At 48.4% G+C, this 27,340-nt stretch overlaps 2 protein-coding genes across 2 annotated transcripts; both read right to left on the bottom strand.

The window, feature by feature from the left end:
• Positions 1 to 3,234: 3,234 nt before the first annotated feature.
• On the bottom strand, positions 3,235 to 16,944 carry LOC122370770 (doublesex- and mab-3-related transcription factor A2-like). The gene is made up of 5 exons (XM_043346670.1): positions 15,134 to 16,944; positions 14,062 to 14,236; positions 4,480 to 4,730; positions 4,135 to 4,267; positions 3,235 to 3,921 (listed from the first exon to the last, which is right to left on the bottom strand). The coding sequence occupies exons 1-5, from the start codon at positions 15,386 to 15,388 to the stop codon at positions 3,599 to 3,601; spliced, it is 1,137 nt and encodes a 378-aa protein (XP_043202605.1). The 5' UTR covers positions 15,389 to 16,944; the 3' UTR covers positions 3,235 to 3,598.
• Positions 16,945 to 26,003: 9,059 nt separating this feature from the next.
• LOC122370515 (frizzled-7-like) lies at positions 26,004 to 26,723 on the bottom strand. Its single transcript, XM_043346179.1, has one exon. The coding sequence runs from the start codon at positions 26,721 to 26,723 to the stop codon at positions 26,004 to 26,006; it is 720 nt and encodes a 239-aa protein (XP_043202114.1).
• Positions 26,724 to 27,340: the final 617 nt, after the last annotated feature.

Raw genomic sequence — 27,340 nt, 5'->3', positions numbered from 1 at the left:
CATACATGAATGCGCCAAATTTAAGGAAACACTGAACGCTCATTGGTCATAGGTAGATAGAAGTTTATTTCTGCATTTATCATTAAGAATCATATGAAGTATGAAGTGTGGACGTGAAAGCTAATGCTGCTTGATAGGCAACCGCCTGTTACAAGTTTGCCTTTAAGACGTAAATAACCGTAAAAAGCTGAGCTTAATTTACGCCTCATGGAAAACCAGAACGGTACCGCCGTACCCTTTGCGACGTTCACAATCCTCATTTGCCTGACTTTTCATATTCTCGGCTGTTTTAGCTTGCTCGAGAGTTTTGTCTCTCGAAGTCACATCGCCTCTGCACGCTGTTATACCCTGCTTCTTTTCTATATGGTCGTCTTTATTTGTTCTGGATACTGAAGCTTCATCGCTATGTGAGGTCGCGTCCTCGATATCTGGTGCGCCTCTTTTCATCAACAATTTTTCCACGTCTCCAAATTCCTTCGTCGTGTTGTCTTTTGCACGTTCTTGCTTCTCTAAAGCGGCACTCTTTCGTTCACCCGTCTTTGCGCATTTTTCCTCTTCTGGGAACGTTTGTGTCTCCTGTGATGTTATAGTTTTTCCAGATTCGGCACCTCTGTCACGATCATTGTCTGTAACATTCTCACCAGAATTGCTGCTTCCACTGTTCACGACCTCACACTCTCCTATAGCGGTGTCCTTAATCTCGTTCATTTCTTTCTTTTCCCCCTCCACCTCCTCTCCTTTCTCCCGTTGATCCGACGTCGTCTCCGTCATATCGCGGTACAGCATCAGCGCCGGCAGGTCGGTCAGCACGTCCAGCAGGGCGCAGCCGAGGTGCGTCATGAACAGCGCCACCGGGTGTCTGGTGAGCGCCGTGAACCGACTCCAGCCGCGCGACACGAACACGGCAGCAGCTACCGTGACCACCACGGCGCGCGTCACCGTGACCACGAACCAGGCGAGCACGAGGGCCGGCCGGCGCCGCTGCAGGCCCTGCAGCGTCACCGGGGCGGCCAGACAGGTCAGCAGGCACAGCGCCGACAGAAGACCGGCGCTGGTGTTCACCGGAACACGCGTGTCCTCCAAGGTGAAGTTGAGAGCGATTGACGAGTGGCAGAGCGTGATGTCAGAGTCGGCGGAGAGCTGGATGACGTCCTCCTGGCCGAGAAACTTCTTCTCGAAGTAGTTGAGCATGCAGTAGTGGCTGATGAGGTACTCCGTGTTGTCGATGACCTGGGAGAAGACGATGACGCAGGTCACCAAGGCGATGATGAATTTGATTACGACGACGATTCGCACCACCCTCGCGTTGCAGAATCTTGCTTTAGCACGCCGCAACAGTCCGGGCTCCACTTCCCGACTTCTTGAAGTCTGGCCGTCCTCCTCCATACCAACCACACTGTTCCTTTGTCACACCTACAAACCTATTGAAATGAATAAACACTGCACTGCGTCTGATCGATCAGCCCGGACCTAGGCCGACTGCGGCCTGCGAGGAGTCGCTGGCGTCGGCTTCACACCTCTGCCTCGATAGCTGAGATAGGCCGCGTGCCTTGGCCGAGGCTGGCCGGCTGGCGGGAGGCCAGGAGGGTACCGGCGCCGAGAGCACGCCCCACCGGGAGCCGAGGTGATGGTTTTTGTCCGGTGCGTCAGAGCGGGGTATCTGCGCGGCGCGGTACGTCAGCACCAGCCACAGCTCAGCCAAACAGAAACAGCTGGTCTGTTGGACGGGAGTTCGGTATCGAGGGCAGAGGTTCCAGAGCGTGCTGGATAGGTCCGGCTCGGTCTGGTAGCTTACTCAGACGATTGGTAGGTATCTGAGACGCGCAACGCACAGTGCCAAACTTTTACGTTGCTCTACTCTACCGTCTATATGTGAGTCAACCAGCCTGAGCTCCCGTTTCGATACACCGGTCCAGTTACCGTTGCATTGTTGGTGCACTTAGTACTTACATAGGCTTTTATCTATCGAAATTATCTATCTCTTTACGGTTAAATATGCCCACTTTGTCCCGATCATCGTCTGATATAACATCCCACAACTGGCAATGTGTGCATTGTGCAGCGAGGCATGAAACGAGGCAGGTTACAATCGGGATTGGAAACACAATGTCAACACCAGTCGGCTAATTCAATCACGGCGTAAGCTACCTCCTCATTAGCTGTGGCTATCTACGCAAACAGCATTGTAAACGTCCAGGCATCGACTATGATGGTTTCACAACATGCATCGTATACCAGAGTAGAGCTCCAGCGCCACTAACCCCCAGTGGCCACACACTGGACCGTTTCCCTCCTCCCGACATTCACCCCATCCGTCTCCGCGACCCCGTCCAACAATCACCCCATATCTCACGGGCCACGCTGCGGTCGACGTCCGCGTCTCGCTGTCCGCATTCAGCGCGCCCAATGGAGCGTGAGGAGCGCGTAGGGCGCCCAGACCGGACCGGTTACCATTCAGAGACACGGGCCAGATCAAAACTGTCATAGTGCGCCCCAGTGCTGTCCAGTAAACTCCCACGGTGCTGGCGGCGCGGCGGGGCGTCTCAGCCGATAATTGACCCGCGGCTCGACCATGGGGAGGGTGATATCTAGCTGTAGCTACTGTGGTACGCACGGGATAGAAGGCCTCCGGGAGACGGAGAATGGAAGTGCGGGAGAGATCGGACGATGTGGGCTGCTGGGGTTACGATGAACGATGGATGCATGGCTGTTTTGATGCTGCATTACTATCGGAAATGTGTTTGATGAATAAACGGAAGTTGAGTTGTATGCTATAATAGCCGTTTTCACGACGGCCATCTGGTACACATTTCGTGCACATCTGGTACAGATTAGGTGCAGATTTGGTCAAATCAGGTTCAGTGTGTCTCTTAGCAGCTATCAGCTAGGGTCGCACTAATTGCTTATGTGCCTGCTTTGTCATATAATCAGAGAGCATCATCGATTAAAACACTGAAATAAATTCATAAAATGAAGATATTTGCTGTAAAAGAAATTAGGTGCAGATTTGGTCAAATCAGGTGCATTCGCCGGATAGCCCGTCGTGAAACCGGCTATTATTTGTACTGGAAGTTCGTCGAAAACTAACGTCTTGAACATCCATGTATTTCGTAGGTGACATACTCAACAGTAGATTAACACGATGAGAACCATGAATTCGTTAAATATGACTAGAGGATATTCTAAGTACAGGCGAAACTAGTGGTGGGCACTACCTCGGATAAAACTACACTGTACAGTACACACGACTATATTTATCCATTAGAAAGGGGAGGGTACACGAACGTCGAACAGAACATAGTAGAGGCATTACTTACCTAACGCAGCATTCTCCAGACAATAAGTGCAGCTTTTATTAGCCCTTGAAGCGTATTTACAGAAGCAACAAGAAGCACAAAGTTGCATTCATGAATACCATTTTGTCATCATGAATATCGCTTCGGTCTTACGATCTGACATTCTCTCACGCCTCATAATACATAATTACTATCTGCTTGACATATGTATGACATAATTAGCAGTACCACATATCACACCACAGTCATACGCACCAAACTGCCAATCACGTGCATCACCTTCCACCGACCCGACCTCACCGTCACTTGTGCGGGGGCGGCGGCGGCGAGCGGCCGGGCTCGAGCCGCTCCTCGCCGACCCCCGCGGCCGACGGCAGACCGGCCGGTGTGCCCAGGCCGTAGCCGGGGTACGGCGGGAACAGGTCACTACCGCCCCACGGCACAGGGAAGTACGGCGGACGCGAGTACGGGTAGCGCAGGCTCGGGAAACTCATCATGGCCGGGGGCAGCTGCAGAGGGGAGAAGGCAGAGGGCGGCACCGGCGCCGGCGGCGGAGGAGGCTCGTCACGCAGGGCGGAGGCCGGCCGCGGCCGCAGCAGACTGTCTATGGCGTCCAGTGTGTTACCTGACAGCGGGAGGGGTAGAGAGGGTCAGTGAGTAGCAGGGAAAATGCGTGAGTCAGAGTGGGTAACGAAAAGGCAAACGAAAGTGGAATAGTATTTCGTAAGTGCAAGGGGCAGAAAAAGCTACCATACGCGTAAAGTTCCGTGCTGGTCTCTGATGATAACTATGGCAAATAAAATAATAGTTCAACGCCTAATGGTCTGCGACAACTCACCTCCGTGTGCTTTGAGTGCCTGTAGCAGCTCCACTCTAGATATTGACGGGAAGAGTCTGGACATGAGATCCAGCGATCGGTCCGAGTCGTAGTTGGGCTGGATCGCCCGCGGAGAGGTGGATCTCTCTGAGACCTGGATCGACGGAGTTGGTCAGCCAGCGATTTTAATTGAATGCTAACTAAAACATGCTTGATGTTTGGACGTCGTATACACTCGAGTTCTCGAGGCGAATAGGTTATACATTGGGACAAACGCCGGACCCTCACAGACACCATTGATCCCACACCTCAGTCCCTACCAAACAACTCTGCTCTACCAAACGATATCCCCAAACGCGCACTGACCTCGTCGTCTGAGCTGATGGCTCGCGGCGGCGGCTGGGTCAGTGACAGGGTCACCGGTGACCTCAGGTCCAAACTGGTGGCCGCGCCGCCATCCGGCTGGTACGGCCGGCCCTGGTCCCGCTCCTGGTCCCTCTCCTGGTCTCTGTCGTTGTCTTTATCATGGTCTCTGTCGTGGTCTCTGTCATGTTCTCTGTCACTGTCTCTGCCTCGTCCGACGGTCTCGGAGCGGGCCTTCTTTGCCGCTGGCAGACCTGCAACACGCCAGGCGGCAGCACGGGTCAGTCCTCGGTGTGATACCGCGGTCAGTGCTTGAGGGTGGGACACCAGGGCGCAGCACCTGCCGCAGTAAACGGTGAGGGTGCGATGCACGAGTCTTTGGATGTGGCTTTGAAGAAGCAGTCAGGGCTCTGGGCTGACTCAGCATTCGTCTGATCCAGCAGCTCAGAAGAAGCATCATTTGTGACAACAAATTGTTTGGGCAAATTTCAGCCTTGGAATGGTCTCCTGAGTTGGAATGGTATGATTATTGATTAGGTACTGTCTAATGCAAAAAGCCTTTCTCGGCAAATTCAGGACAGCATGCCTTAATTAGGAAAGCACATATGGCAAAGGAAGGACACTGGACACCGGAGTTTGGTCACCGAGATTCTGTTGAGCCAGCAAGATGATAGGTCCTCAGAAAAGGTTTAATGAATCTCATTCCCGGTTGCCGGATAAAACGGTGGGACCAGTAAAGACCAGTAAATTGTACAACAGTCGGTAATTACGAAGGGACAACGAACGTAAAAATTGAAGGCTAGTGCGATAAAATTGTTTCAACGACGCATTCTTAATACAAGAGGCAACTTTATATTGCATCGTTTACCAACCGCTATTCAAAATAGGCCACATTATATTCCATCCCATTACCTCGCTACCATCTGGAGCCAGAAGCCATGAAACTAACCACCAGCGTCCGATCTGTTATAAACAGGCAGTTCCTTTATCAACTCCCTCTGAAACACTTATCGCGCTTCATTAGCTCATTCTCATCTAGCTATCAGTTTCTCACTCCGCGGCAGCGCGGCGGCCCGCCCCCGGCTGCCTGCGCCACAATGGAGCCATCCGCGCCACTGCGCCACAGTCGTCGATCGGCGGCCAACGCGGCGCTACTCGGTATCACCGCGCCGCGGCTGGAGCTGGCAGTCAATTAATAGCCGCTGTAGCAAATGTGCTTCAAATTGATTGGAAGGGCGCGCTCTGAATGCGCTGGAGGCGCGCCGTTTTGCACCCGTGCGGCGCCAGAGTGGCCATAATGGCGCGGTGGCGGCGATACTGACGCGACGTGCCAGAAAAGGGAGGACGTGTCAGATACCGATGGCATTGGGATGACAGGGGTCTCACACAAACGATGAAAAATGAAAGAAGTCGGCGATGCTGGAAGAAAAGGAATCATTGCAGAGAGAAAAACGGTGGTCGTAATCTGCACTTTTAAAAATCAAACCATGGTATGAACCAATTATCGATTAAACACGGTTGTAAGTTGAGGCCGTGCCAGAACGCACCTCCTTACAGGTCCCGTGTAAATAGAAATACCACAGTTATGATATACCCAGCGCGGCGGTGGGTAGATGCTGTGCCGCAATACACCTGCAGTTAGACTGCACCGCAATACAATCGCAGGTAGATAGACTGCACCGCAATACACTTGCGGTGAGAGTGCAGACCGGGCCACAGTATGTATGTAAATAGTATGTACATCCATCGGAAAACTGCCTGCTCGGCCAGATATATGCATAGCTGTCTGATTGTGGGATTAACACCAATGGCATTCGATAAATAATATGGCAACAAACGAATGGTAAAGAGACGGTGCCTGTTAGCTTCGGTTACAGCTTGAGCTGACCCTATGATAAATTGCTTTTTCCGACTCCGAAGTTCTTTATAGTCCTTCGTGTGGTATTCTTTTGCCTATTGAAAATATTCTTGAAAATAGCTGGACCTTCTTTTCAACGACTTATCAGTTACCGACTAGTCAGTTATCAGTCACATCGAGTCACGCGACATTCGGTTATCACATAAGCCCTTTGGCGATATTATCCTCGGTGTTGTCCATCTATTCCTCGGGATGCTCGCAGAGCCCGTGTGTATTGCGGCCCACACGATGCAGCTACGTGCCAGCCGGCGCGCGTTTTTGCCCGATCTCCGCCCGAATGCCGCGGTGTCGGTCGGTGTTTCCGTTCATCGCTCTGTGGCGCGCCGTTCACGACAGTTGGCGCCAAAAATCCAATATGAATTCCTCGGCGCGTCGCGCCATTCCGTCGTTACTTTGGGTCTTCATACCGGCGCGGGAAATTAATTTGAAATGTGATAACAATAGACACAATAGAGCAGGTTATGGCCGGGAAGATAGTGATGGCACTATCGGGAGGCGCGGCACGCGGCCGGCGCGCGCTTTATTGCGCGGCTATTGTGGTAATCGGCGGCGATGGTGGCGCACTCCGTCACCGGACGGCCATGTGCCGGATAAACATGGCTCCTTGCTCAAGAGTTATTGAAAAATTAATGGCTCACAGCGAGGCGACGACCAAAAAGAAGGAGTGTTTTCGGCGGCTGGAATTTTATAATGAAGTAGTGGCTGCACTAAAAACGCGACAGCGACTTCGTGAGGAGACGGAGCGATTGTCAAATTTGACGACGCGAGAGGCCGTGGTGTCGGTGCCGCGGCGCGGAGTCAATTACACTGCGAAAATGACGCCGGCTGCGCGCCGCCCAGACGTTATAGGAATAACTGCAGGGATTAAGAGCGCCTATATTGCGAGCCAGATAGAAAGGAGGGTGGATCAAAAGTTTGTCGAGATTTCGCCAGGCCAGCTTGTAAAATTCAACTGGCAAATGTGTTCAGCAAAAGGAGATAACGAAAATTACATAGGATCGGGCCCAAATGATAATGCAGAAAACCCTATGCAAATATGAAATAAATGCCTAGCTGCTGTTTAAATTTTCAGTTGCAAACTATGAAAATGCGTATTCACAATTCAAACTGCAAAGATCTTCTGCTACTTAATGTTTTTATTTGAAAGTTAGGGCAGTCAATCAGAAACGACAGTGTTTCGCTGACATAAAACAAAATACCATTTTCTGGTTTTCCGAAAATAGTGCGTCTTCTTTGCCGTTTCTTTTCTTTTGCTTAGCTTCTTGTTCCAGTTAGAATGAAAAATATCTTCGGAAATAGAAGCAATCATTCATTATAGCAATTAACCCATTTATGCCCAGGAATATTGACCATCATGAAAATCGATGAAATCAAGATATGTTACGCTTCTACCAGGGTCTTGCATGGAATCGAAAATAATTTTTGCCGGCAGCAAAAGTTTTTCGAGAAAAACGTAAAAAACGTGCGTTGCGAAATCGCAACGAAGGGCACACCGGGCGCCATCAGCGTTGCGAAAACGCAACGACGGGCACATCAGACGGACATAAAGTACACTAAACCGCCGTATATGCTAGTTTGTTTTAACATATATTTCACCAACTGTTGAAAAATATTGCTTGAGAATGCGGAACCGACATCCCTCATGCTTTATTACCCGTCTAAGAGCCTCAATGAGGGAGCATAACTTAAGGGTTCGCGAACGGGTAGATGGCAACAGACGGTCATTATCAACAACAATTGTCCATTTAAAGTACCTAGTGGTCGGCACGTACCCTGGGCGGTGCTTTCTTTTTGGAAGTTAGACAGAGCCATTAGCCCATTACCCTCTTATATGAGAACCCCAAACTGAAAACAATTTAACCGAGGATTGGGAGTAAACCAGTGCCTCGCCTAAGCGCCTATCCGCAATACCATTGTTAACCACCCTCCTAGGAGTAAAGACAAATTCAAATGCAGGGTAGTCGTGCCCACTCTTAGCAAAAAATGAACCTATCCGGCTTTCACAAATTACCCGCGTAAGGCGTAGCGCGTCATAACAACTCAGCTTAAAGTGTCTCCCAGGACCCATTTATCACTTTTACACCTAATCCAAAATTTTCATTGTCCCACTCTCAGCGACCTTCACACTTGTAACCTCTTTCTCGAGACAATGCCAGGGCAGACTGGTGATTCGACGCAGTTCACAGTTTCCAAGTGCTCCGTCAATCCGTCCTTTTCATCTTCAGGATAGTAGAATCCTTCTCCTTCATGCCTCAATCCCTGTTTCGAGCTGGACGGGCAACTATATCGCATTCGAGCAGCTCACATAGGAGCACAGGTCTGTAGCCGGATACAGAAAGTGCTTGGGAAGGGGGGGGCTGGTTCATGGGTGCCTGGATGGATGGGCTCAGCCTCGACGATTCACCATGCCCACCCAGACCAATATTTTCCGTAATTCCAATAATGCTTCCAGCTTTAAAATAGTCTAATCAGACAAAAGGCCTACCCTCAGTAAACAAACAAGCAATGCTTCACATCAACCACCTTATCAATCCGTGCAAACCATGAATTCTAAAAATAAACTATTATTCTCCAGACGCCCTCATCACCCCTGCCGAAGGGGTCTGTTGCCCCCCCCCCCCCCCCCCCCCGAGGGCGAGGGGGCATATCCCACATTTGCCGACTCTGGGAGTTATCTTTTCTTACGTAAGGGCCAGCCAGCGGATTGTATCCAAAGAATGACAATGCCTATCTGTCGTCTGATACCAGACTACGTCCTCATTATTTAGTACAAAGTAGATCCAATTTTCAAAGTACCTCGCTATCTCTCAGCTCCGTTAGCATCGCCGACCGTTTGATGCAGGTCCTTTTCCTACCATGCGATTTTCAGATGCTCGAAAACCCATTGCTTAGTGAACAGCCCGATAATCTGCGAGAGAAAAAGAAATGAGTGTTTGATAGCTGTTTAAGTGAGTTAATGTGAAACGTATCGCAACATTCACGTGCAAATGCACCTTGCACTTTACATACCTACACATCCCTCACGACTACGAAACGAGAGGGAGAGAGAGAGAGAGAGAGAGAGAGAGAGAGAGAGAGGGAGAGAGAGAAAAAAAGAGAGAGACAGACAGAGAGAGAGAGAGAGAGAGAGGGGGGAGAGGGAGGGAAGGAGAGAGAGTTGGGGGAGCGTGAAAGAGAGGGAGGAAGATTGGGGAGAGAAGGAAAGAACCCACAACGTATCACAAGTGAAGTCTATTTGATGTTCCTATACTTCCGCTGCCCTGCCAATTTGCCCCTCGTTGCGTTTTCGCAACACCCCTGTCTTTCCGATGTGCCCAACGTTGCGTTACCGCAACACGACTGTAGTCAAATTTGAAAATAGTCACAAACCCTATTTGCAGCAGAATTTGTTAATAAAATGCATATTCTAGCTATTGTAGGGACTCTGCAGAATATGTTCACACAATATTCATTACGATATAATTAATCACTTAATCTACTTATTTTGGTTTTCGTGACGTCATCACTGACGGGACCTACGACTTCCCTCTGGGAGCTCTGGACGGTAAGTTACCGGCCGCACAGACTTATAACTGCGTAGCATCATGCGCGCAACCATGCTAAGCGCGCTGAAACTTGTCTCATCGGTGAGACGCCATTATACACTTCTCAAGATTTGATCACGTCGACGCTTGCCTGTGTTGCGAAAACGCAACGAAGGGCGTAAATGGGTTAAAATTGGGTGATTACTTTTTACACTTATGCACTTAAATTACTTCCCCAAAAATGAATACATGGTAGATGAAACCACTCTTATAAGTTTTTTTTTTGTGTGTGTGAATGTCTCGAAGACCTCCGCAGACAAATACGACGGACTAGACGGCTTTCCTATCCTACAATAGCTTGTGGGATAGAAAAGTGTGTTAAAGATCTTAAAGATCTAGCGAATGCTTTCGTAATAAAAGCGCGATATTGTAAATAATATCTGTTTTCGACTTACCAAGGGTATGATATAAACAACTAACGTTAATTCGATTACGTCTCAAATAGAGATGCACCAAATTTGCAATTTCATTACCCGCCCCGCCCCGCAGCTACCCCTTGCCCAACCACAACTACCCGCAAGCTGATTTTGGCTGAGCCGAACCCACAAAAAACCCACAATTTTAAAAACCTGCCTTTGCAAGAAAAAATACAGCTGGGTCAATGCTAGAGCTATATAAACCTTACTTGCTTCATTGTTGTGCAGAAAAAGACAGCCAAACAAATAGTAAGGACTTGAAATTGCTATGCTAAGTCCTCAGGAAGTGCACACTGGATAATGGAAAACGAATAATGCATCAATACATTTGAAATTCCTTTCTGAAAAGAATTCAGTAAAATCTTTCTCTCACCTTACCCTTCAGCATTGGCTGAGGATCAAAATTTCACTCTGGTTCCTCTCAATGTTAGGCTTCTGGAATGATACTGTTATCAAAATGAATGTTGATATAAAAAGATATGCGATTTCCAGTTAAAAAGTGACACGGTGAATAATGCGTATCCAGTCGATCTACACATAAAACAAATCATGCAAAAGCCCAGCAAAAACCAACTAACCAATGAACCACGCATTTTTGGAAACATGCGTCAGAAGCGTCACCAACAGCTGATTGCAAGGAATGTTACAGCGACTAAATTATTGCAGCCGTAGTTAGTGCGAACTTGTTGCGAAAACACCGTTGTATAATGCATATTAATGTGCCATTCTGATAATATTATCTTACACAACAGCTAAACTTTTACAATTCAGAGGTTAATCACCGGTTAGGAAATAAAGAGACAGTAAATACTAAATAAAATGTAATAATTTTATAGTTGGTCTTGGTAATGCTCTCCGGCTGATCCTCTCTCGGCAATCGGCATACAAATGATAAGGACGTAAAAAGACAAAAGAAATAAATGCGACCAGCTACGTGGTTTTGTAACATGTATAACTGCTATTTTGAGGTATTCAAAAACCAAGACAGAAAAATTGATTGTAAAATTATTATTGCGTCATCAATGACAGCTTTCCTTCGCTTCAGAGACCAAAATTGACGCAGTCAAATGCCAATCCTTGTCAGAATGTCGAAAGTGCGCCAGTATTGTATTGCGTTATGTTTGGGCCGCATGCCAGTCAATATTTTGATTTTTTGTAAGGGCAATTGCAGGTAATTGGTGTGTTATTTTCGTAATGTAGGGTGGGACAGAACATAGAGTAGGATAGGTAATCAATTAATTTGCATCAATTTTTTTTTAGCTCTGTTTTATGCCGACCAGACGCAAATAAAGTAACATGTGGCATTTGCTCTGATTTTCAACATCAACAATAACATCTCATTTTAGTCTGGGCTCTTCCATAATGTATATCTAGTGCACGCTGCACATAGACTTCAGTTCAGCTTCCTATAAGTTTGCTTTCAGGTTCTTTAACGTTTTATGGAATGCTTTCATCAGCATTTATTTATGCTTTGTAGTTTGTTGTTTGTACTTGGTACCCTGGTTTGGTCATTGCTAGACTGTAGATGCTATTGCTGGTTGTTTTCAGTTTTGCATTTGAAATTTGCTTCCTTGATATATTTTTATATTTGGTTCTGTTTTAAAAGTTGTTTTGATGAGTATTGTATTGTTAACCTGAGCAAATGCACTTGGCATTGTGTTTTGCATCTAAAAAAAAAATTAAAGGTTCTAAAGTCTGACCGCCAAATACCCGCCACACGACAAGTTTTGCTTCTCGAACCCGCCAAAAACCCTGCGGGTTTTGAAAACCCGCAGAAAGCGGGTTTGCGGGTTCAAAAAGGGCATCTCTAGTCTCAAATGAAGCGAAAAAAATACCTTGTCAGTGATTTTATTAAGGATGAATTTAAAAAGTTGTCATTTCATGCTTTGTTATGCTATATTACAACATTATCTTGGAGTGGATTATTTGGCCCTCTATAAAAACTACTTTTTAATCACAAATTTTCACTGCATTTGCTCTTGGATTACGCCATATCATATCATATCAGCCATACGCCATATCAACGTGACTTTGTTGTGCCGTGCTGTGTTTGTATCTTCATGTGTCACGGTTATGTTATGAAGATATGTTCTCCTTGTTTTGTCCTCAAAGGATGTCAAATAATTATGATGATGATGATGATGATATGGCCTCAAATGCGCGTTACATTTAGGTGTCATTGATAAGGAAAAGATCCTTCGACCCTCAGAAAAATATTGACAACCAACAATTACGATTAGGTATGAGGAGCCGTTAAAATGACAGGTTCCATTTCCGACAAAATCAGGTTTTGGTGTCGAGTACAATGCGTCGGTAACTCTGACTCTGACTCTGGCTCCAACTCCTGGTAAAATGTGCCGGTACCGGCTATTACCAGCAATGGTGGGTAATGGGTAGGTATGGCTCTGGTAGTTATCTGACATCACAGTCGTAATCAGCCCATATCATTTGCCTGATTTTTCTTTTTTGTACTCATTGCATGGCACGCAGTTATTAAAATGCATATTTCGTTGAATACGGGACAGAAGTGTTTATTGCATTCATTATGATTATTTCACAGTTTCATATTTCTAATATTTCATTTTGAGATGCTTCATTTTCCATCTCATCCGAAAACATAAAGCAGCGTTTATGCATGGCCAAATGACGAACAATTGCAACGAAATGCCCGTGGTAAAGAGCAATCTAAAATGAAGAAGTAATGGTCTAATTGGACTTTTGAGAACAACGCTGTCGATTGCGATAACGTTTAGAACTCCGCCTAACTATGGAAGGAGAAATATTCAAGAGGCATTTGTTACAGCAGCCCCAACTTTAAACAAAAGTGGCCAGCCGATTAGAAGGCTTGTAACTTTGCTGTCAATACGAATCATAAGAGCCCACTTATGAAATAAAGAAGTTACTTTGAGGAAGACAAGTGGCATTGATGGTTGATATTCGAAAATCACACACAGAGTCCAAAATGTCGAACCAATGATCGTGTTTCTGAGGACGCTGTAGAGACGCTCTCAACTTAAACTATTTGCAATAATTTTTGAAAATCAGTGAGTCTGTCCATGCACTTGGATAACCGGATTGACCAGCAACTGATGAAATTCCCTTAAGATTCCTCGCCACATCATAACCGTTAATCCATTTTGAAAAAATCATCTTGAAATATTCGACTTATTTTCAGTTTAATCACCTCAAAAAGGTGAAGTGAATCAATGCACTGCCTGTAGACGATTCCATCAGAACAAAATAATTTCATGAGAAAATGAGTGAATTTTCACGTTCGATGGTGGAAAATGATCACCGTGCTTTAAAGCATATTGGATGTCATTGACCAATGAGCACAACTTTTACGTTTTTGGACCCAGATTGAACAATGAAAAGCACAATAACGAAAGCAGTCGTCCAGCATGCTCGGTGCACACACGAACCAAGCGCTAACGAAACCAGCCCGGGGGCAAAAGAACCAACCACTAAATTTGTTCATTTCTTTCCATACACTTTTATAAGCGCCATTGTCTAAAATCTAACCCCAAGGCTGGGATGTGGCCCACTAATGCCCACCCGTCTGCAGTAGCGGTGACTGGAAAACGCAACACCCGAACATGTAGTGTGTTGAAACCAGGCAGACATGGCATCCCCCCCCCCACAAAAAGCCGCGTCACCGCGCCCTTACCGCGGTCCATCTCAGCAGCACCGTGTTCGGAGGTTGTCTCGGTGTGTGTTCCGGGCGGGGGCGGGGGCGGGGGCGGCGACCCGGCCGACCCGCCCATCTCGGCCGGCACCGGGAACACCACGCCCAGCTCGCGGAGCTCGTTCTCCTCCTGAGCCTGCTGCCGGCGCAGCGCCACCTGAGGAGAGGGGAGGTCAACAACAGGTCAGCCCAGAGGCGCAGCGCAACCTGAGGAGAGGGGAGGTCAACAGGTCAGCCCAGAGGAGCAGGGTCACCTGAGGAGAGGGGAGGAACAACAGGTCAGCCCAGAGGCGCAGGGTTACCTGAGGAGAGGGGAGGTCAACAGGTCAGCGGAGAGGCGCAGCCCGCAGGGTCACCTGAGGAGGAGAAGGGGAGGTCAAGAGGTTGACTGAGGGGTTTAGCAAGTCAGTGAGGGGCGCAGGGCCACCTGAGGAGAGGGGAGGTCAACAAGTCAGCATAAAGGTTTAGCAGGTCAGTGAGGGGCGCAGGGCCAGTCGGGTAGGGTGCAGCAGGCTAGTGAGGGTGGAGAGGGTCAGATGAGAGGCGCAGGGTCACCTGGGGAGATGAGAAGAGGGAGGGACAGCAGGTCAGTGAGGGGTTGGGTAGCGCAGAACTACCTGAGGAGAGGAAGGACAAATCAGGTGAGAGGAGCAGCAGGTCAACAGAGGGATGCAGGGATCCCTGAGGAAGAGTACCAGATCAGACCGAGGAGGACAGCCGTCTGTGGACGGGTGCAGCAGGACGGATGCTGGACAGAGGGGCGTAGGCAGAGAGCACGCCCCGACGGACAATAAACGAGAGTTCTAGGTAACATATCGGAGGAGTTAGACTACAAGACATTACGAAAGCAAAATAGCAAATAAATAACACTTCCCCAAGAGACCGTTATCTTTTTAGCAATGTCACTTCTCTGTATCAGTATTGAAATCAACATCGAACAGTCAAAAGCACAAACTGGAAACACAATAAGCACTCAATTATCTCACACCTCGCTGCGCCGTCCCCTGCCCTGGTCCCTGTCTGTTCCGATCCCCTGTCCCTGCCCCGGTCTCACCTGGGCAGCCATGACGCGCTGTCTCTCGGCGATCAGGGTGCACTTGCAGCAGGCGCAGTCCCGGTACCGACAGTAGCGCTTGTGGCCCTTCAGGGCCGACACGATGCCATGGTTCCTGCAGCGCGCACACTTGGGCGTGCGCTGGTAACGCTCTGAGGCGCGCAGAAACAGAGGAGAGAGACCGCCGAGCACCGCCTGACTCAACAGAGAGCCGCCCGTGGCAGCCAGGCTGATGGGCACCTTCGACGAGTCCATGGCGACTCGGAGTTGGCAGCGGGAGGAGGGGTAACGGAGGCACGCCAATGCGCGCTGCGGCGAGGAAATCTACTCGGGGAAATGCGGATACCGCGTGCTGTGATGCGCCACGAAAGGCGACCTACTGAAACCTATCGTCTGAAAGTGACGCTGAGACTGATACAAGCTAGTGTCTGTATCCTTCCCGGCCAGGGACCCGGGAGCCGACCACCGCGGCCGATCGCTGTCGTGCCTAAGGACACATCTCGCCGTGTCGGGCTGTCGGCAGCGGCAGAGGTGGCCCCTCCCCTGGTCACAGGCCGGCTACAGTGCCCGACGGCCGCTCCGCCAATCAGCGCGGCGCTCGGGCGAGGCCCCGCCCACCGCGTCCGGCGGCCGCCCTGTCATGAGCCGAGCTGTCTATGGGGACGGGGAGGGGACACCGATGATACAGAGAATGGAGGGATCTGCCAGCTTTGAGCGTACTCACAGCGAGTGGAAAACAGCCGATATTTGCAGCCGATGGGGCGATAATTTTTTTCATATCTCTGTCATCGTTGTAAGTCAACGAAGTTCAGGAGTATCGGCTTAATTAATGGGTCCGCAGTTGGGTAGGTAATGGGCACAGTGAGCAGAAGCCAGAGTAATGATTGACATTAAATAATATGTTGGCGAACCGCTAATAGGTGCCACCCAAAGTGCTGTCACATTAGCATTCAACGCATTAGCCATCCAGTCCAACTCTTCGTCCAATCCGGAGGAACTGGCCGTCTAAAAAGCACAGTAGGGGAAAGTGACCGCCACCGTAACTTTGGAGCAATTTTTCGACTGCTCAGAAAAAACTGAGACGTGAAACTGAGCGAAAACGTCCTTTAGACATTTTACTTTCATTTGCCAGAAGATGAGACTTCTGATGCAACAAACACATTGTAGCTATTTTCGCAAAATGTTGCAAAAACCGTATTACCCCCCCCCCCCCATCCCATGAGGTAAAACGGCCATGTGAGTAGGGTAAGACGGCCAGCCTGCTTCAGCGACCGGGACAGTTAGTAATACATGCCCAAGAGTAGCCGCAATGATACGGGCACTCGTTGGTCACAAGTGCTTCGGGAAATGTAATGTACGGGATTCGCGCAGATTACGCCTGCGGCCTGCTCGTGCATTATGAGCCAAAGTTCAGAAAGTTTGCATAGCTTTCTTTCTTAGTATTCTAGAGTAGATTGTATGTGTGAATATTCCTAATACCTATGTGTGTGTGCATCGAAATCGAACATTTTCTTTTTTTAGCAAAAAAAGGTTATTTTTCTACGGCTAACACTTATATTTTTATAAGTAAAAGACCCATTGGATCCTGCTTGGCGGATATTTACCCCAGCCTCAGTGTCAGAAGTTTAGCACTATTTTTATCCGAGGACAATTTGCTGGAAGTGGAGCACGGTGAATGAACATGGGTGGCATATGAGTACCTATGTATACCACAGAGATTACGAGTTTTTGACTCTATATGGAGCTGCTCACAAAAGCTTACACAATATGCTATAAATGTTTTCAATGAAATGGGTGTATTCGTATTTCTATTTGTACTTTGAAAGTCCCCAACAGACATGTATCCACTTACAGGCGAAGTCAATCTATAACATCAAATAATAATGCTTAAGTCGGGAAAAATAGTCAAATCTTGGAATGAGCTTTCCCTTCACAGTATCTTTAGAACTCCTTATACATCTTGGCAAAATGTCACAAAGGTGGAGATTCAACATTGAATCTTGAGATGATGTTAAACGAAAGCTTATTTTAAGAGCAGTGGAAAATTTTTGACGACTTTTAATTTTTGTCAGAAGAAACCAATTTACATGTTAACCCGCGCCCTGATGGGGGGGGCCATTTTGGCCCCCCCCTGTGGTTTTTCTTAAATAGCGAGAAAACGGCGGCGCGCAGCGCCGCCAAATTTTGGGTACCTTACCGGGCATCAATTTGACACCTTCACACAAAATTTCAAGTCACAGGTCACCTCAGGTCAGGAGTTATTGAGGTCAAACTGAGGTCATGTTCGAGTAAAAATGAGCAAAAAACATGACATCTTTAAACGCTCACAAATTCTACAGTTAACAAGCAATTTTAAAGTTCTTTATGTGGTTGTGTAGAGAAAAGACGGCGCTACAAAACTGCTATCTCGGATTTTCGAAATTCTGGGATTTTGACCCCCAAAAATCAAAAAAATTGATTTTTTTTTAGAAAAACTCAAAAAATTTCCAAAAAATTTTCGAATTTCGAAAAAACCGGAATATATGTGATAGTCCCTGCGCTCTTCGATATACATACCAAATTTTAGATCGATGCCTCTTTTTTTGGCCAAGTTATAGCGAAAAAAACTGTTAAAAATTGATGACGTCAAATTTTTTAACTCAATTTCTAGCAATTCTAGACCTCGTAGCGCAAAACGGAGATCACCATTGAACTCCCCGTGACGAGCTGCATCGAATCGATACCCATTTTATGCAAAAATATCAACTTTGAAATTTGACCTAATTTGACCTGACCTTGACCTGACCTTGACCTGACCTTGACCAAAACGTGACCTAAGCTGGCCCTAAAGTCTGTCTGACCCACATAATCGCATTTGTCATGTAAAATGGACCATAAAACATGTATCACACGACACTTTCATATTGTGACCCCCCAGTGACCTGACCTCTGTGACCTGACCTGGTATCAGTGACCTCAAATAGCAAAATATGTGTTTGAAGAACATTTCCCCATCGATTATTTTCAATGAAATGCATTTTACTCGATTTTACAACGCATTTCTTGAAATGCCTGTAAACGGTGAAAATTCGACCTTTGACCTGACCTGTGACGTCATCGGTTTGACCGAGGTCAATGAAATTGGGTCACAAGGTAGTTCCCCGTTGGGGCTATCCAACACCGTTTACCGCTTGTCGCTATGTTGCGTGGTTCTCGAGATCTGAGGGGGGGGGGCCAAAATGGCCCCCCCATCAGACCGCGTTGCTCGGCAGACCCCATCTGGGCGCGGGTTAACCCGCGCCCCGTAGGGCTACCGGCGGACGCTACCACCCGTAGGGGGGGGGGGGGCGTTTCGGCCCACCCCTAAGATCTCGGAAATTTACCGGCCGGTTTTCAAAACTCCACCAGGGAACTAACTACCTTGTGATCAAATTTCATTGAACTAGGTCAAACCGATGACGTCACAGGTCAGGTCAAAGGTCGGATTTTTACCGTTCACAAGCATTTCAAGAAATGTGTTGTGAACTCGAGTAAATTAGTAAGGTTTTGAAAACCATCGATGGTACATTGTTCGTCAAACACATACTTCGCTATCTGAGGTCACTGATACCAGGTCAGGTTACAGAGGTCAGGTCATTGGGGGTCACCTGAGGGTCACAATATGAAAGTGTTGTGTGATGCATGTTTTATGGTTCATTTTACATGACAAATGCGATTATGTGGGTCAGGCAGCCTTTGGGGCCAGCTTAGGTCACGTTTTGGTGAAGGTCAGGTTGCAAGGTCAGATCAAATTAGGTCAAATTTCAAAGTTGATATTTTTGCATAAAATGGGTATCCATTCGATGCAGCTCGTCACAGGGAGTCCAATGGTGGTCTTTGTTTTGCCCAACGGGGTCTAGAATTGACAAAAATTGAGTTTGAAAATTTGACGTCATCATTTTTGAACAGTGTTTTCGCTATAACTTGGCCAAAAACGAGATATCGATCTGAAATTTGATATGTAGGAAGACGGTAGGTGCTATCACATATATTCCGTTTTTTTTTTGAAACTCAAAAAACTTTTTGGATTTTTTGGCTAATATTTCCAAAAAACTGCTTTTTTTAATTTTTGGGGGTTAAAACTCAAAAGTTTCAAAAATCCGAGATAGCAGTTTTGTAGATCTGTCAATTCTACACCTTTTATGTCTTGATCATTTTTCTGTATCTTCAAAGCTGTAGGCCTGACAGCTCTTCTCGCGAAGGTCTTTTTTTGGTCGAAAATGGCAGAACACGACGTCATTCTGACGTCATTTGTGGCCAACCTATCATAGCCTCTGGAGAATTTTTTAAACACAATGTGTAAAATTGATGCCCGAAGGGGTCCTGAAAGTTTGGTGGCGATATCTCCAGTCGTTTAGGAGATATTGACGGAAAAGGACAGGGAGGGGCCGTTTCGGCCCCCCATACGGGGCGCGGGCCATGTTATCGATAATTTCTTTCTACTTCTAAATGCACATTCGCTACAACAATTAGATTACCTTGATGGATTGGCTTTTGTAATATCTTAAAAACTATGAGGTAAGCAAATCAACATTTAAACATTCCTGCAAATCTTCAAAAAGGAAAGTCGAATTGATTTCGGTCTTGCTCATCCACCGAACATTGATCGAACTCATTCTAATCGAACGAAGACCATCACTATCACAATACCGTGATCGTTTATTCGTGGACTCAACTCAGTCGTGCGTAACTGACGACATACATGTGCATTGTGTCTGTCATCTCCTCTGTCACCTCGGAGTCCGAGTGATTTGCCGGCAGATATCGGGGTGCCCTTCTCGGCTGGCGTGGCTCAATTGGGAGAATCCGGCTCGACATGCCCCACTCAGAGCCCCAACTTACTCAGAACATGCCATAGGTATGTACCTCCTAATGTTCATATCATTAGGTGCTGGAGATTGCAGGCGCTCCCCATTAACGAGCGGACAGTGACGCGAACGGTGGCGATCCACGGCGTGGCGTCTTTTTAAAGGCTGTGAAGCCCGCCTTCGAGTGTGTGCGATCGCTGGATGTTGCATGTTATAAGAATTGTTTCTGCACTTGTTTGTTGTGCGTACACTGAAAACAATTTAACCCAAGGCTGGCGAGTAAACCGGTGTTTTACGGGTACCCCTATCCGCAACCATTTTTAACCACCCTCCCAGGAGTAGTGCTAGGTCCCATTGCGGTGTAGTCGTACTTGCTCTGAGCGGATATAACCGCTGTCAGCGAACAAGTCCGCTGAGAGCAGGGACGACTACACTGCAATGGGACCTTACTGTACTCCTGGGAGGGTGGTTAAAAATGGTTGCGGATAGGGGTACCCGCAAAACACCGGTTTACTCGCGGGCCTTGGGTTAAATTGTTTTCAGTGTAAGTTAAATGAAAATCATACGATGGGTGAGATTTTAACGTGTATGACTGTAAGCGAGGCACAAGAAAACAGGTGTTTTCGGACGTGCATTTCTCCGCAGAAGTAGGTATAAATGCCGGAAGAAGCAAAATACGAAAACATGTATATTTTTACATTTTCTTCCAACGCTGTAATTTTCTAAGGAACCGAACGGTGCCTCATTAAAACACACATTCGTCCCACTGAGACTGCAGTTTACTTCCTTTTCGCCTCAGATGAATATGACTGCAGTTTTAGAGGAGGCTACAATAATTTAGAGTGATCTTTAAACTGCTTATAATTGCAGCGCATTCATTCAGTGCACGCAGCAGAAAAATCTGGTCGTTTCCGGCCGTCTTTTCAAGAACTTTTAAAAGTGTTCAGAAAGGTTAGAAAACAACCCGAACTCCACCACCACAGTGTATAATTACTTCTCATTAACGGCAAAAATCCTGCCTGAGAGTGCTCCGACTCTTGGTCGCGGTTAGCCGAGTCTGGCTCTTGCTGCTCCCTCCCTCTCCCGAGTGGAGAGGATAGGAGTTACCGTCTCGTCGAGCTGTCGGGGCGCGGCCCGTCTACATTTCGGCGCCCCTATGTCCGCCGCCGTCACCGCAGTGGCGTCCCACGGCAATTGTACCTCTGCCGGTGGCTGGGCGGCGCTGACGGACGATCTGACGGGCCGACAATGCCTCCCCGCTGACGGGGAGGGCCGCGCACGGGCGCCGGGATGCGCGGGGAGGGGCCGCCCGGTGGGAGGTCGGCGCGCGGGGTTATTAGTGCGGCTATCTGACTGTGAGTCTTTGTGTGTTACCCAGCCACAGAGAACATGTGAATGCTCAGTGACTAAATACCGGTCGTCTCCAGTTAATGGCCAGTCGCTAACCACAATGCGGCGTTTGTTCAAATTTAATCAAATAATGCCTAATGGGTTATGTACTTCTTTCTGTTTCGCAGGTCGGTTATTAAAAACGGCTTCAGCTAAACGGTGCAAACAAAACAGATGAATGCGAATTAACGGACTGAAAACGGAGGGAATGATGCAGTGTGCAGATGTTTTCATTTTCAAACGAGAAAAAAGTAGAAAAACTCGTCATGACTGGGATTTTACAGCAGACGGTATTTACAAAGGCAGGCAAGGTGCCCCATTTGCATGATTGCCGTGCTTATTAGGCGTCGTAAAGATATGATGCAAGCATATTTTCAGGCTTGGCTCTTCATTTTCTATACCAGATAAAATTCAGAAGGCTTCGTTTGACAGCAACTCTCAAGTGGCCAAGTCCGAACTCCGAATGCCTATACTTTGTAAGGTTAACCTTTTCAGATATGTAGTCCGCAGAAGACTACGAACTACTGCTTACATGAAAATCTTTAGAAATTAAAAAGATACTCTTTATTCATTTGTGCAACAACTGGCGGCATTGATATGGACACAGTGTATAAGCAATTATCGAGCACTTCAAAGACGTTAGAGAGGAGTTTCTATTGCCTTTTTTAATTCTGAACAAATAGCGAATTGAACTTGCAAAAAAAAAAACGTTGACTTTCACTGGACACTGACAAACAACATAATTCACATTGATTTAGGCTATCTCAATAAGAAAAAAATAAACGGAAAGAGCGCACGAAAACTTATTTTACCGAAAGCTTGTAAAAATATCAGAGGGCTGCCAGATAAATGTGTGTCCAACAATTAGCGGCCGAGCCATTAAGCTTTTGTCGTCCCCTCTAGCAGCGTTGTCCGGTCGAGTGGCGGCCAGCCGGTGCAGAGCCTCACAGATCTGCTCACCCGGAATGATCCGCTCAGCTGTGACCCTCCTCCGTGCTCTGCCCCCGCCTCCCTCCCTCTGCCCGCGGCGACAGAGCAGTGACACACACCCGGTCCTTTCAGCGTCCTCCGATTTCATTTTGGTCCTATAAAATTATTAAATACCTTTGTCGAATCCCAGCGGGCTGAATGGGATAACCAGCTTTCAGAGATGGATAGATAATGATTATTCTTTGAAACTGAACCCTTCTCTGCCCCGACGATGTTCCCGGGGATAATTTTTTGTGGGAACCTGGTTGTATGGGGCTCCATAGCCCGGCAGCATTCACTGCTGCTCGGCCATTCAGGACGCCGACATTGGATATGGTCGGCCGACGAAACATATTGTTTTCACTTCTCCCTTGGATTGTTATTGATAATTTAAATGTGATAAAGGATTGAATGCGTTTCTGACTGGTGCACACGCAGCGCTTTATTCGTAGATTAATAGTTCAATCATGAAGACGGGCTCACTTTTTACTGGCGACCAGAACAAAGCCTCAAGGGTCCGAGTTTCTGCGATTGTTCAGAACCTTTTGGGCGATGGGTCCTGCTCCTCGGGACCCAGCTTCAGCCGCAGCTTTGTATCCGCGCCGGTAGTCCTGGCATTCACGTCCCCACGGCACACCGAGAATTGGTACTTCAGAAACTGTCCGTCCGCCCACACAAGAAACGAATCCTGTTCAACTTCTACCGGCTCGGCGGCCCACCGACAAACGATATTAATTCAGTCTCCCGAAAGTAATTAGGCTAGTGAGCGCCGCCGCCCGACTGATTACCATAACTACAATGTTTGGCAGGGGTTTCCTCGTTTCTACAACCGGTGCCGACTTGACAGAGCAATCTTCGCCGCAGTTGCCACGCTAATTTGAAGTGAAACGCGATCTTCGTCTAGCGCAGCCGAGGCAATCGTGTACACAGAACCGCCCCCGCGCCGGTGCTGCAGGGTCGACGGATGAAAGCGCCGTCGGGAAATACCACAAAATCACTGGTGCATCTGGATAAACACAGCAGCTTCATGGACATTCAGATGACTCAGAATTTTCTCCTCAAACATGAGCATAGGTCTGTATGACAGCGACATATGTAAATGTTGCTTTAATCTCAGCGAGGATGCTAATTCCTGCCAACAGTATTTCACATTGTTTACGCGTGACTAAATCGGCGCTCATGGGGTTTGCGGCTGGCTTCGCCATGACTGAATTGACAGGATCTTATGGTCTGGGCTTCGCCATGACTGAATTGACAGGATCTTATGGTCTGGCTGTTGCCGGACCGAACACAGTGCTCTTCCTGATGTGACTGTGACCGGAACTCATGGTCTGCATGTGACCGGACCGGCAGCCTCTGGTCTGACCGTGACCAGACTTCATGGTCTGGATGTGACCGGAGCAGAAGCTTTTGGTCAGACAACCACCGAGCCTTACGGTCTGGATGTGACTGGACCGGCTGCTTTTGGTCTGACCGTGACCGGATGTGACCGGACCGACCACAGCGCAGCTCTCGTGCAGCGGAGCCACAGCCACGCCGTGGCCGAGCGGCGATTGTGTTTCGCTGGAGGAGAGGACGGCGCGGCGGGCCGCTCCACGGTCATTGGCACGGCGAACACACAATGCATGCCATTTAGTACACAAATCGAAGGACCCGATCGATCACGGCCAGGCCGCGCCGTGGCGGCCGCAAGGCTTAACTGGGCTTATCCCGCGGAGCTGACAGCATCCGACAGGGGCGACAGGCCGCCGGCGCCGCCATACACTCCGAGCCCTCGCCCAGCGCCGGTTTAGTATTTCACGTCACAAGCAAACAGTTTCAACGATGTCCGTCCATTGTGGGCCACTGACACATCAGTGGGGTGCTAATAAAGGCTTATTTTCCGCCGCGGAAGGGGGCCGTGTCGGCCTTATTGAAGGTGTTAAGAATGGGCCGACAATATTCGCCTGATAGCTACATGGCCAGGGCAAGGAGTAGCTACAAAACATCTCTATTTACACTCGGCAATTTATAATGCTAATCTGGCACTGATTTTGACAGCGGCTGACACCAACTGAATATCGATATTCTTTAAATGGCGGCCATGGGGGAGCGTTCAGTTCAGGACTGAATTTATTACAGCGGGGAGAGAGAGAGAGAGAGAGAGAAAGAGAGAGAGAGAGAGAGAGAGAGAGAGAGAGAGAGAGAGAGAGAGAGAGAGAGAGAGAGAGAGAGAGAGAGAGAGAGAGAGAGAGAGAGAAAGGAGAAGGAGATAAAGGGAGGAGAGGGAGAGAGAAAAGAGAAACGGGGAAAGCAATGTCATAGACATAACCGGAAAGAGGAATGGCACTCCCGTCAAAGGTCAGTTACCACTCTTGACAGACGTCCATAAGCTGAAAACAGGTGATTCGGTTCACGGTTGTTCCTTATGAGTGGGGTCAGAAAGTAAACGTCTTCAGTTGCCACATATTCAGCTATTTAACCCGGCAGTTGCTGGGGTATTTCGCCACCCACCGTTTGCTGGGGGGGGGGGCGTTAAACGCCCCCAGCCGATAACTCGAGAACCAATAGGCGCAGCGAAACACACGAGGCGGCAAACGAAAGAACGCGACGAGACGCTTCAGATGAGTATTTAAAAGTTGAATTTTGAGGTCACAGGTCGGGTCAAGGTCAGCTCAAACACCTGAAATAGGGCTTTCAGTAGCATTAACTTCAGGACTTCGCAATGGGCGCCTCTCGTCACAAACTCTGTCAAAACGGTGCAAAATCCATGATATAAGGCCTACAAAAGTATCAGCTCCATGTAGGGGTCAGTCAAGCATAGATCAGGGTCAAGGTCAGGTCAACCGGGTAGGCACATATCCCCGAAAATCAAAACTGATATTCGCAGCCTGTGACACGTATTTTATTGGTAATTTGGGGCGTAGAACACGATGGCGACATTCATTTTATCATATGTGTACGTGTTTTGCTCAAAAAGTTCAATTTCACAAATGCATGTATCATGGTCGTGAAGTAGTCACGAGAAATTGCCAAGATTCAGTTCAAGATTTCGGAAAATGTGGAACGATAATCAATAATCGAAGATAGCCATTTGATTTTTCATGGTATTGGCAGTCTAATGGCGTTTACGGCATGTCTGTATGTCTATTCTGTGATTTTATATGATTTCTTTAAACATATGCCGTTTTTGGTCGAAAACTCAGAAATCATGACGTCACTAAAACCTCGATATCTCAAAAATTTTCCGACCGATTTTTTTAAAAACTTTGTCACAATAAACTTCAATTAATTCCCTACAGGTACCCAAAATTTGGCGTGCCTGCGGCGCGCCGTTCTTATGCTATGGCCCGGCGAAAAAGTGGGGTCGTTTAACGACCCCCCCCCCCCACCAACTCGCGGGTTAAGGGTGATCAATCATTTTACCATTCCACAGTTCGACACGCTTCCAGACTTTGATGTCCATTGTCCATGTAGGTTTTGACCTTTTATTAGTTAACACTTAACACAGATTTTCGTTATGCTCAAAACTCGACCCAGTTTGGCGTGGACACCACTAATTCCAATTAACACCTCTGGTGCGCTCACGCTGCCAGTGTCCACCTCCGCCAAGCGGTCCGCTCAGTTCCGCTCAGCGGACGGCTCAGTTCCGCTCAGCGGACGGCTCAGTTCCGCTCAGCATGTCGACTCAGTTCCACCCAGCTGGCTCAGCCGATCAGCCGACGCCGCAGCAGCTGGATCTCCAACTCCAGCTTCTCCGTCTCCAGCCTCAAGTTGGCCTGCTGCATGTTGAGCGTCTCCTGCTGCAGCTGCTGCAGCCCCTCGGCGGCGCTGAGCGCCCTCTCCAGGCTGTCTGTGAGCGCCTGCACCGCCGACTGGGCCGCTGAGGCCGTCTGCTGGCTGCACGGACAGCTCTGCTCTGACGGTGTGACCGGGCCCGGCGGCGGCACCGTGACCGGGGACCCGCCGTCCCCCGTCGGCACGGCCCGGTCCATGCCAGGCGCCGCGCACTCCTCACCACTCTGCCGCGACGGGTACGAGCTGCACTCCAGACGCGCTGGCCACCGGAAGCCGAACTTCCTCATCAGAGGCTCGCAGCCGGCGAACGCCTCTTCACACAGTTCGCGGCACGGCTTTTTGGGAGGGACGGAAGGGTCGTGACATTCCGGCGCGTACACGAGACACAACAAGGGCTGGAGGTGAGAACTACATTCCACTTTGACCAGAGGAAAGAACTGGTGCACTTCCAGGCCGGCCTCGTCCTGAGTCTCATGACCCAGTAGATTGGGCAGGCTTGTTCGGTTGTACCCCAAACCGGCATCAGGGTCCTTGCACAGTGGTATAGTGATCTGCTCACATTGGTCAGCGGTGACGAAAGCTGACTGCGTCACCATCACCAGAGCAGACACCAGCACCACTGACAGCATGGCGAGTGGCTTCTCACTCGGACCGCTCAAGCGCCACCACACTGACCTCTGAGATGGCTCCTGTGGCCTGCCACTGCCCCGCTGAGGTCAGGAGCCGACCCCGCTGCCGCCGCCGACCGGGCCCGCCAGCAGACTGCTGTCGGGGGAGCCTCTTCTGGCGGCTGCTCTCTGCTGGTTTATGCTCCGGGTCCAAACACTGGCCAGATGCCCACACTGTGTTGACGTCAATGCCAGTCACGGCAGTACTGAGATGGAACAGGATAAAGATGGTCGTATTGGCCTATACGTCCATATTGGCGTTTTTATAGCTGCTACCTAAGGAAAGTTTTATTGGCAATCGATGATCAGACGAATTTCCCGGTCAGGTCATTGGCACGAAGCTCAAGAAAACCAAGACCTGTAAAGTGCAAAAACTTTTTCTGAAGTGAGGCCTTCTACTTCTGTATATGGTATTTAAGGTTCTTGTTTGGAACTTTGCATATTTTGTTCAATAAGCATTTGTTCAACAACTACATTTTTGGTAGGTCATGTCTGGTCAGGCTGGGCTAATCATTAGAGGTGCGTGCCGCCAGTAACTTATTTACTGCCACCGCAGTGGCAGTACATCGTGCACTAAT

This window comes from Amphibalanus amphitrite, unplaced genomic scaffold, assembly GCF_019059575.1.
Source record: "Amphibalanus amphitrite isolate SeventyFive unplaced genomic scaffold, NRLGWU_Aamphi_draft 000035F_arrow, whole genome shotgun sequence".
NCBI lineage: Eukaryota > Metazoa > Arthropoda > Thecostraca > Balanomorpha > Balanidae > Amphibalanus > Amphibalanus amphitrite.
This window is presented reverse-complemented; position numbering and strand designations above follow the sequence as displayed.

Coding starts and splice junctions, on each gene's coding strand:
- LOC122370770 (XM_043346670.1), bottom strand. CDS start 15,388: ATGGACTCGTCGAAGGTGCCCATCAGCCTGGCTGCCACGGGCGGCTCT. Junction 14,237..15,133: donor AGCGCGTCATGGCTGCCCAG/GTGAGACCGGGG, acceptor CCCTCTCCTCAG/GTGGCGCTGCGCCGGCAGCA. Junction 4,268..4,479: donor CCATCAGCTCAGACGACGAG/GTCAGTGCGCGT, acceptor CCGTCGATCCAG/GTCTCAGAGAGATCCACCTC.
- LOC122370515 (XM_043346179.1), bottom strand. CDS start 26,723: ATGCTGTCAGTGGTGCTGGTGTCTGCTCTGGTGATGGTGACGCAGTCA.